Here is a 10,463-nt window from a genome sequence, read left to right as displayed (position 1 = left end):
TGGGGGGGGGGGGGGGGGGCTTGGCGGGGCTTCCCGCGTGTGGGTGGAACCTCACCGGCAAGCCGGCCCACTCTTCCCCAGAAAGCACTGGCCCTGGTTGCAGTCGAGGGAACCGTCCACATCTGAGGAGCAGTTGGTGACGCAGCGAAGCCGGTTCTCCTTCACCAAGGGGAAGTAGAATTCCTCGTAGCCCTTGGCGGCTGCTTTGTGGCAGATGGCTGGGGGGTTGGAGAAGGAGTTGTCAAGAAAGGTACCTCCTTCATCCCACTCGGGGGTGTGGTTCTAGTGACCCCAAAAGCGTTGTAAGACCTTTCCAGGGGTGGTACCGTGGGGCTGACCCTGGGATCAGATGGGAGAAGGTCCCCTGCACCTCTGCCCTCTCACCTGGCCTGCTGGTGCCCACATGGGGGGCTAACAAGAGCCAGGAAGGCCAGCCCTAGGCCACATCACTTGCCTCCCTAAAAGCTTTCCCTCTTCTCCCCAGAGAACTGCAAAGGGCATCTGTCTCTGGTGGGAGGGCTCATGGCCACCTCCCCACCCTCACCTTCCAGGTTCAGTTCTGTCCTGATGGTGTTGTTCACCTTGATGGAGTCAGGCTTGAAACACAGGGCTGTGGGGACACAGGCACTGATGGAGGGGACCGGAGAAGATATGGGGAGGGACAAAGAGGGTACTCTGGTGTTCCCGGATGTGGCGGGTCCAGAGAGAAGACAGCTGTTGCCTTCCACCTCCCCCCACCCCGAATGATCAAGTGTCTTCAGCCATTGTGGGAACACTCATCATACCTGCTTAGGAGTCTCTTCCCCGTCACCCAGGTCTGGTGAGATCCTCCCTAGTCCCACCCTGTGCCCTCTTCCCAACCTGCCACAGGCACCCCAGGGCTGGCCCCTGAGCTCTAAGGGGGCCCTGGTCCACTCGGACCCAGACACCTCCCTCCAGCCCTGCTCACTCTGGTTATCCTGACAGCTGTCCCCGCTCTGGCTGACATTCCGGAGCTCCTCCTTGAGGGCGGTCTTCACCTTTTCATAGTCACTCTCCAGCTGGGAGCTGAAGGGCAACTTCAGCAGGACCAAATAGTCCACCACGATGCTGCCATTCCTAGGGGAACCAGGGGCTTTAGAGAGTGCCAGGTCTGGGGCACATGGGTCCTGTGCGTGGCACCTCCAGGACCAACCACAAGGGCACAGTCATGAGTTGGGATGCCACCCACATCCTTTTCACCGTGGCAAGTTAGGATGAGGAGTGAGGGAAGCTCTACCTGTGTTGTATGAAGCTATCACCAAACCGTGTCATCCTAGGCTGCCTGTCCCACCCCTCTCTCTAGCCCAAGTAGAGCCAGTGCCAACCAGAGAGAGGCCAAATCAACAGTCCCAACACCGCCTCCCTACATGTCCCACACAGTCTCCCTCCAGCCTGTTCAGGAGAGTTGTCATCCCTCCTGCAGAGAAATGACCCCAGACACAAAAAGCCTCCCTGAGTTATCCCCTTACATACTCCCTCCACCTCTGTCTTCAAGAAATCTGATGGTTCCAGAAGCAGAGGATGGCTTCTCCAGCTGTTCTTCACATCCCTAGCCATCGCTTAATCCTCCACATCCTCAGGATGGTCTCCTACCTCAGAGACAGGATCTCCACGCCTTGGAACCCTGCCACATTTTTGTAAATCTTCTTCATCTGAAATGCCAAGGATCCTGGGCTCATGTCTGAGCAGTGAGCCTGAGGGAACCAAAGAACCCAAGCCCAGCTCCAGAAGAAGACCCTCACGTTCCCTCCCTCTCTCCTCACCTGATTCTGGAAGAGGTTGCTGAATTCTCTGTAGGCCGTGGAAGTGTTGTCTTTGAGGTCTGCAGAGAATTCCTGGTCGACAGACACCTCAATGCCCACTTCAGCCTCCACTGTGTCTGTACACAGCATGCCCATCTTTGGTCACTTCCCATCTGCCCCATCTGCCACCACCTCCCCTCCCCACCTACTCCTCCCTCTGTCCCCTCTCCACAGTGCCTGGGAACCAGCTGAACAGCAGCTCTGGGATGAGGTGCCTGGAGGTGAAGCAAAGAAGTCAGGATGTGTGGCTGTCTTCCTGTGGCCCTTCCCTTATCTGTCCCTGGGGTAGATAGGATAACAGCACCTCGGATGTCTCTGCCCTTATCCCCAGAAAGAACTGCGAATGTATTATGTTACATGGAAGTATAAAATTTGATAGCTAATCTGTATTAGTATGCCCATAAAATTAGGTTGCTAGCCGGGCATGGTAGTGCATGCCTGTAATCCCAGCACTCGGAAGGCTGAGGCAGGAGGGTTGCTATGAGTTCAAGACCAGCCTGGGCTACATAGTGAGTTCCAGGTCAGTTTCAACTACATAGTGAGACCCTGTCTCAAAAAATGAAACAAACAAAAAAATTAGATTGCTAATCAGCAATTTAAATAAGGGAAAATTCACAAATACTATCCAAATGGGCCAGATGTTGTCACAAGAGTCCTTAACAGGGACAGAGGGAGTCTATCAGAAGATGTGACTGGGGTAGGGGGTTGCTCAGTGGTAGTGCACTTGGCTAGAGTGTGCAAGGACCTGGGTTCAATTCCCCAGCACCTCTTGTCCCCTACAAGAGGAAGACAACTATGGAGAAAAGGCATAGAGAGATGCAGTTTCAGGGGCCTTGTCACAAGGAATGGAAGGCTCTAAAGCCTTTGAAAAAGAACAAGGCATTGGTGACATCTGAACTTTAGCCCAGGGAGACCCACTTCAGACTTGTGTTAGATTTGGAATTCAGCTCCAAGCAGCCTGGACCAGATGGAAGCCCAGGACGGAGTCTGTAGCCAGGGACCACCTGGTCCTGGAGGTGAGGATGAAGAAGAGGTCTGGCATGGGACAGTAGAGGGCATGGAAGGAAGCCAGGGATAGGGGGACCAGAAGGATGGTGTGAGGGTGCCTGGAAGGCAGCTGCAGGCACCTTCAGGAGGACATGCAGAGCACAGGGCCCTGCAACTCACCTATTTCTATCTGTTCCACTGGAATCTCGCAGGAGGAGCCATAGAAGGTGCTGGGGCAGATGCACTTGAAGCCATCAAATTTTCCCCCGTTCTGGCACTTATTCCAGTGCTCACAGCGATTCCCCAGAAAATCCGGGAGGCATGTGCAGTGGCCTTGTTCCCAGGTGCCACCATTTTCACAGGTGCCTGGGAAACAAGAAGAAAGGGAATTCAAGTCGAACCTGATTGTAGTGACAGGAATCCAGCAGGGCAGGAAAAGAAGTGAAAGGGACGTAGGTAGTCCCACCTGGGGTGGTGGTCAGTCTGGATACTGTGGTCATCGGAGTAGTGCTTGACACTGTTCTCGGTGATGTGAGTGTGGTCGGAGTCTGCGTGGTGGCCTCTGGCATCTCTGGACTCCGGGTGGTGGGAGGGGTAGGATGTGTCAACTTGCTTGAAGTTGCGACCGTTGGAAGGTTGCTGCTCGGTTTCACGGCAGAGCCAGCCATACTCGGGGTGCTGACAGAGTTGCTGCTCAGCCAGTTCTCACTGGTTGTCTGGGCACTAGTCAGCGCCGTGTTCATGGGTACTGTCTCAGCGCTGAGAGAGCTAGGAGCACCCGTTGTGACATGGGCAGGCTCAGTTTCTGGAGTCATGGGAGAAGTGGCGTCCGTAGATGTAGGAAGGACGGTTCTTTCACTGGGCAAACTAGGAATGGTGACCATTTCCATAGCAGAGGGAAAGACTGAGAATGGGGTGGTGGGAGCCCATGGTACCTTGGTGTTGGGATCCACTTCAACACACGGAGGCATGGGAGAGGTGGGGACTATTGTAATGGTTACGGTTTCCGGACAGGGTGTAGTGGGAAGAAGGGAAATATAAGAAAAGGGGGTGGTTTCAGTGAGAGTTGTGGCAGGTGAGGAGCTGACCGGAGATGTCCTTGTGGTTGTAGATGAAGACAAAGGAGAAAAAGCTGTGGTGGAAGAAGAGCCTGTATGGTCCGTGCTGGAAACATGGGAGGAGGTAGGGACAGAGGTGGTACTAGTAGTGAGCACTAGGTCACTGCTGATGGAAGGAGGAGGAGAGGACATTACAACTGACGGAGTGGAGGGGATCAGAGTACCAATGGATGTGATCACGGCATTTGTAGACGTGCTTCCCTGAGGGAACCATTCTGTGCTGGACTCACCTGAAGAAGTGACTGAGGTCAGAAAAATGGGAGTGGATACAGAGGTCTTAGGAGTAGACAACCTGGTATTTGTAACAGGGACGTCTGATGACGGTGTGAGACTGCTGAGGGGTAATGATGGGGTCTGAGTAAGGGAGGACAAAGTAGGAGAGGAGTCACTAGCATCAGCCGGAAACTCCGAGGGTGCAGGAGAATTTGGTGTCTGTGAGACAGAGGTCAATAAAGGAGATACAGACATTGTAATTGATGTGTCAGGTGTACCTGGAACGCTGGTAGCAAGGGTAATCGTGCTTCCAGCGCCTGTGAGAGTAGTTGTCAAGCCTGGGGTCAGGGTCAGAGCTGTGCTGTCAGGTTGAGGTGTCTGTGCGCTATGCATGGAGGAGGAGGACAGGCTGGTGTGGCTGAGGGTGTGTGCAGTGCTGGGAGCCGTGTGGCTGGAGGTGCTGTCTGTGCTGCCCAGGGAGGAGGTGGGGAGACTTGTGGTTGGGATGGTGGGTGGGTGTGTGCGGAGTGAAGACTGGGTTGTGGATGTGGATGTCTCCGTGGTGTCCAAGCTAGTGGCGGGTGAGGAGGTGACAGTTGTGGGTGTGCTGTAGGTGGGGTGGCTGCTTGAGTGCGTGAAGCTGGGAGTGCTGTGAGAGGTGGATGGGGCAGCTGTTGACACAGACATTGTGGTTTCGGTCTCAGCTGTTTGTGAGGTGGGCACAGAGGACCAGGTGGGTGTGGAAGAGGTGTCAGTGATTGTTGTGTCTGCCAGGGTGACAGGAGAGGTGATGCCAGACGTGGCGTGTGTGACAGCTCCGCTGGGAGAGCTGGAGGAAGTGACCTCAGATGGAGCTGTGGACCTGGAATCAGAGGATGGCAATGTGGTCCCCAAGGTAGATACCGGGGTGGTGAGTGTGGTACCAGCGGAGGCTGGTGAAACAGATGTGGAAGGCAGAGGACTGCTGGTGGGTGACATCGCCACACTGCTGGTCATGGCAGGAGAGGTGTTGGCGCTCCCAGAAGTCAGTGCCTCTGTGTGGGTGACGGAGGAAGCAGTGTCAGCAGTAGTGGCGAGCTCTGTCCTGAGAGCCGCTGTGGGAATGGCAGTGGTGAGGGTGACGGTAGATCCTGCGGTGGATGTGGCACTAGAGGAGGTGAGGGTGGGCTGGCCTGTTGCAGTTGTTGCTGCAGGGCTTGTAGATGGCCCCGCAGCCGTGGTTGCTGTGAGGGTGCTGGTGATAGTGGGTGTTGGCGTGGACTCAGCGGTGGGGGAGAGTGTGACTAGGGAGGTTGGGTCTGGGGACATACCCTCTGTCTGTGTGGTGGCAGTGGCACTGGCAGATGTGAGCACTAGGTCACTGCTGATGGAAGGAGGAGGAGAGGACATTACAACTGACGGAGTGGAGGGGATCAGAGTACCAATGGATGTGATCACGGCATTTGTAGACGTGCTTCCCTGAGGGAACCATTCTGTGCTGGACTCACCTGAAGAAGTGACTGAGGTCAGAAAAATGGGAGTGGATACAGAGGTCTTAGGAGTAGACAACCTGGTATTTGTAACAGGGACGTCTGATGACGGTGTGAGACTGCTGAGGGGTAATGATGGGGTCTGAGTAAGGGAGGACAAAGTAGGAGAGGAGTCACTAGCATCAGCCGGAAACTCCGAGGGTGCAGGAGAATTTGGTGTCTGTGAGACAGAGGTCAATAAAGGAGATACAGACATTGTAATTGATGTGTCAGGTGTACCTGGAACGCTGGTAGCAAGGGTAATCGTGCTTCCAGCACCTGTGAGAGTAGTTGTCAAGCCTGGGGTCAGGGTCAGAGCTGTGCTGTCAGGTTGAGGTGTCTGTGCGCTATGCATGGAGGAGGAGGACAGGCTGGTGTGGCTGAGGGTGTGTGCAGTGCTGGGAGCCGTGTGGCTGGAGGTGCTGTCTGTGCTGCCCAGGGAGGACGTGGGGAGACTTGTGGTTGGGATGGTGGGTGGGTGTGTGCGGAGTGAAGACTGGGTTGTGGATGTGGATGTCTCCGTGGTGTCCAAGCTAGTGGCGGGTGAGGAGGTGACAGTTGTGGGTGTGCTGTAGGTGGGGTGGCTGCTTGAGTGCGTGAAGCTGGGAGTGCTGTGAGAGGTGGATGGGCTGGCTGTTGATACAGGAGAGGTGCTGGATGTCTCAGAAAACAGTGCATTTTTAGTGGCTTTTGAAGAAGCATTCAGTGTAGTGAAAATACTTTCTCTCTTGAGAGATGCTGTGGAAAAATCAGATGTGTGCCTAAGTGTGGGTTGTCCAGTGTATGTGCCACTGGGGGTGGTGACTGTCGTCTGACTTGTTGCTGCTGTGGTTGCAGGTGGTCCTGTAGATGTAGTTTCTGAGGATATCCTGGTAATAGTGGGCGTTGCGGTGGGTACAGCCATAGTAGATAATGTACCAGGGGTGAGTGGAGTAGAGAGGAGTCCTGTATGTGTGCTAGCAGTGACTGAGACAGGTTTTGTAGGAGTTAAAGAAGAGATAGCAGCAGACACAGAGGTGGTTCCCAGGATCGGAGACACCCTGTGAACGCTAGATGGGAGCAGTGTGGTCCGTTCTGTGGCCCGTGTTGTAGAGGTTAAAGAGTGGCGGGTTGTATCTGGGAGTGGGCCTGAGGTGGAGGGTGGGTCCTCCACCGTGGGAGGAGAGATCATGGTGGTAGCGGGGCTGGTGGTAGGTGTCACTGGCTTGTCTGTCCCAAGAGTCATAGTGTAGGAAGAGCCAGAGTGGGGCACAGGGGTCCTGGGCACACAGGTGGTGGTGGAGTAGGTGGACGTGACTCCAAGCCTGGGAGGATTCACACACTCAGTGTTGGGCGTGTAGACCAAGAGGGTAGGGGGAGTGGTTTCAACCCTAATGACAAATTTGGGGGTTGTTGAAGCTTCGGAAGGGACCGGAGAACTGAGAGGTGTTTCAGAAGTGGCCTTGGTGAGAGACGTGGGTGTATTTTCCCGGTCGCGAGGAACAGGGGAATTGGGTGGCGGCTGTGTTGCTGCCTGGGTGCTCGTGGCATGGCTGAGAGCAGAGAAGGGAGGTTTAGAGGCCACCGACAGGGTTCCTGTGTTGGCGGAAAACAGAGGAACCCACTGGTAAATTTGCAGGTCGCCATCACACCACACAGGCTATTCACTAACCCTGGTTTCCAGACACAAAGGGCGGGATGTGACAGGTCTTATCCCCACCACCACCACCAGAGGCGCTAGAGGCCTTTTGGAACTGAGGGCTTCCGGCGCCGGAGCCCAGGTGGAGACTGCCGAGAGCAGTGGGCTGGGTTGCCCTGGTCTCCAGCCTCGCAGAGCTGACTGGAGACCTAGGACGGTGTGCAACACCTCCACCTGCTAAGACTCCTCCTTCCCCCTCCCGGTGCATCCTCCCCTCCACCTGCTTCCCGGAATCCTCCTCCCCACTGGCTTTCTGCCCCCACCGTTTGATCCTCCTCTGCCCTTCTCTCCCATCCAGGAGGCTCTCTTATCTCCTTTCTTGGTGGAAAAAAAAACCAAAACTTTGCAAGGCTGCGCTGGGGGTTGGGACCCGGCATGGGCCTCAGGAGACAAAGGTCACAGTGGACAGTCAAAGGGAAGAGAGGATGCAGCTGAGACTCTGCAAAGACTGAGCGATGTGGAGGGAGGCCCTCCGGGAGCAGACGCGCAGGAACAGAGCAGAGAAGGAAATTCCCGGAAAGAGAGACCTCAGCAGGCAGGGCATGGATTCTGGAAACTGGCAGGTATAATGGAGAATGTTAATTACACATACACAAAAGATTTTAAACAGGGGTTCTTTTCAAGCACTGGCTTAGCCTGTGAGCATAGGGCCCCTCAGTCTTTAGACAGTACTGGCCCATTTCACAGAAGGTGACACTGAGGACCAGAGGTCTCCTAGACCGGGGTGAAGGGCTGCAGGAAACACCCCCACCTCCTGCCCACTGAGCTCCTGTTCTCTGGGATTGGACTCAGTACGTTCTTCCTGAGAGCTGCATGTCACCGTGTCACTGGTCTGCCTTGTGGTGGGAGGGGTGGGGGGATGGGGCACAGAGTGGGGCTGGACTCTCAGCCAGGATGTGCCCTGCAGCGGGGTAAGTAAGAGAATCTGAGGCCTCAAGGTTGGAGTTGGGTCTAGGACTGTGGTCACTGCAGGACAGAGAGGAGACAGTGCCAAATGAGGAATCAGAGCTCTTGAGGGCAGCACGAGCCGCATCCCACTCATGTATCTAGGAGCCACCCTTGGGGTGAGGCAAAGAGACTTTAGGATCTCCAGGCAACAATAACTGTGCCCAGAAATGGGGCCTGGTGAGGACAAAGGCACGAGTGAGGGGCAGAGCTGGGGAGGGGACTCAAAAGGTGGAGAGAGAGCGTCAGAGGTGGCAGGAGACCTGGGGCACTGACCAAAGCAGAGGACGGAAGAATCCAGTGTGGAGAGGGCACCGGACCTGAGAGAAGCAAGGAAGAGGGGCAAAGAATGAAGTCTGGGAGGAAGAACAATGTTCCAGGAAGAGTTTATTCCCACCCTGGGATATAGATGCAAATTCTGGCCGGTTCAGTCCTAGGTAAAAGCAGCAGCAACTCACCCAGCTTCCTTTTCCTTCACCCTCACTCACCCTGGTCTCTGCAACCAGAGCTTGGTACAACCCCCCTGAAAGCCTCTGAGCCCCCTCCCATCTTCTCCCCTCACCTGTGGCCCCCAGGGGGGCCCTGAGCATCCAGAGGAGGCCGAGGAGTCCGGGCAGCAGCATGGGCCCGGCGGACAAGGCTAGTCCCGGAGCTGGGGTCAGAGCAGGTGCCGGGGCAGGATGGGGAATGGCGGCAGCTGCAGTGAGGCGTGCTCAGTAACACCCAGCCCCAATCCAACGGATGTAGCTATCTGCCGGGCCTGCCTGGAGCAGCTCACCTTTGCCCCACCTAGCCGGGGCCCTCCCCCCTCTTCCCCCTGCACTGTGCGAAGGGAGGGGACAAAAGGAGAAGCAGGAAGGTGTCACCTCCCAGCTGTACCTTCCAAGGACGCTGCTTTTCTTCCCCTGCCCCCCATAGAAGACTCACCCAGCCTGCCAGGCCTCTTCAGAGGATTCCAGAACCAAGCCACCCTGCAGCCTCCCTTAGTTCCAGTCCCTGGAAACTCACTCCCTTGAGTCCCCTCTGTCCCCACTCCATCCTCCCTCCAGCCCACCACCAGCAGGGCTCTGGCACTGAAACCCCACAGCTAGACACAGCCCGGGGAGTCACAGAGTTCAATGAGAAGCAAGGGCCCAGAGAAGGAAGTACAGATGGCCACAAAAACACTGGTACCCCATAGTTTTGACTATTCTGGAGCAACTTGGTGACTACTAAGGGAATTTGTATCCATGCATTGCTGGCAGTGGGGTGAAGAATAGCTGCTCCTACCTGGCCAGTGGAAGTGGACTGGGTTGCTTAAAAAGCCAATTTGGGGCCAGGGATTTAGCTCAGTGGTTCCACTGCCTGCCCCGCAAGCGCAAGGTCCCAAGTTTGATCCCCAGTACAAAAACAAAACAAAACAAATGCCAATTTTTTTTCAAAAAGCCAATTTGATGGCATCTAATTTTTGTTTTTTTATTTTTTGAGACAGTGTCTCATTATGTACTCCAGATTGCATCTATTTAATTGTATTTCTTGTTTCAGTGGTTGAGGTGGGTGAGCTTGAACCTAGGGCCTCACACATGCTATGCAGACACTCCACCACTGAACTACAACTCCAGCCCATCTATTAAAACTTTAAATGTGTGCTCTAGGATCCAGCAATCTAGGACCCCCCCAGCCTTGTGGGGTTATAATCCCAGTACTTGGAAGACTGAAACAGTAGGATTTCAAATTTGAGTCCCATCTTTGACAACTTTAGTGAGATCCTATCTAAAAATAAAATAAAATGGGCACCCGTTGGTTGCAGCAACAGCACCACGTCCTACTGCCAGCAGGAAGGGAAAGACCAGACAAAATATGTGACCAAAGAAGACCACGAGACTCCTGGCAGTGCAGAGCTGGTGGCTGATGACCCCAACAAACCCCCCATATGAGGAGCACAGGCTGATACTGCCAAATGGAGACATTAACTGGAACTACCCATGCCTGTGGGGAATGGCCAGCGGCCCCTGTGGAGAGCAGTTCAAGTTGGCCTTTTCCTGCTTCCACTTCAGCACAGAGGGCATCGAGGGGTCGGACTGTGTAGACCAGTTTCAGGCCATGCAGAAATGCATGCAGAAGTACCCCAACCTGTATCCCCAAGAAGAAGAAGAAGAAGATGAGGAGGAGGAGGAGGAGGAGGAGGAGGAGGAAGAGGAGGAGGAAGAGG

The 10,463-nt window shown here is 55.0% G+C and overlaps 3 protein-coding genes across 7 annotated transcripts in view; 1 reads left to right on the top strand and 2 right to left on the bottom strand.

Moving 5' to 3' along the window:
• Muc3a (mucin 3A, cell surface associated) overlaps nt 1–5,481 on the bottom strand; it is a 7,878-nt gene extending 2,397 nt beyond the window's left edge. For 2 of the 5 annotated variants that reach the window (XM_033764864.1, XM_033764865.1), the window contains exons 1-6: nt 3,277–5,481; nt 2,991–3,176; nt 1,615–1,900; nt 950–1,098; nt 545–610; nt 56–218 (exon numbers count right to left, since the gene is read on the bottom strand). In XM_033764864.1, coding sequence (XP_033620755.1) covers nt 56–218; nt 545–610; nt 950–1,098; nt 1,615–1,900; nt 2,991–3,176; nt 3,277–5,449 — 3,023 coding nt within the window. In that variant the 5' untranslated portion in view covers nt 5,450–5,481. Of the gene's footprint in view, nt 1–55; nt 219–544; nt 611–949; nt 1,099–1,614; nt 1,901–2,990; nt 3,177–3,276 lie in introns of those variants that run through there. The other 3 variants (XM_033764867.1, XM_033764866.1, XM_033764868.1) reach the window with 3 other exon arrangements.
• LOC104852260 (mucin-3B) lies at nt 5,465–9,612 on the bottom strand (the record flags this gene model as incomplete). The annotated part of the gene is made up of 2 exons (XM_033765258.1): nt 8,835–9,612; nt 5,465–7,224 (listed from the first exon to the last, which is right to left on the bottom strand). Coding segments are annotated over exons 1-2 (1,821 nt in total), but the record flags the coding sequence as incomplete, so codon positions are not given.
• Nucleotides 8,960–10,462, top strand: LOC117286556 (mitochondrial intermembrane space import and assembly protein 40-like; the record flags this gene model as incomplete). The annotated part of the gene is given in 3 exon segments (XM_033765257.1): nt 8,960–8,988; nt 10,062–10,173; nt 10,175–10,462. Coding segments are annotated over 3 exon segments (429 nt in total), but the record flags the coding sequence as incomplete, so codon positions are not given.
• Nucleotide 10,463: the final 1 nt, after the last annotated feature.

The sequence above is a fragment of the Fukomys damarensis genome, unplaced genomic scaffold (assembly GCF_012274545.1).
Source record: "Fukomys damarensis isolate Sample0158 unplaced genomic scaffold, DMR_v1.0_HiC HiC_scaffold_17, whole genome shotgun sequence".
Lineage (NCBI taxonomy): Eukaryota > Metazoa > Chordata > Mammalia > Rodentia > Bathyergidae > Fukomys > Fukomys damarensis.
Note: the sequence above shows the minus strand (reverse complement) of the source record. Positions and strands in the feature narration are given on the sequence as shown.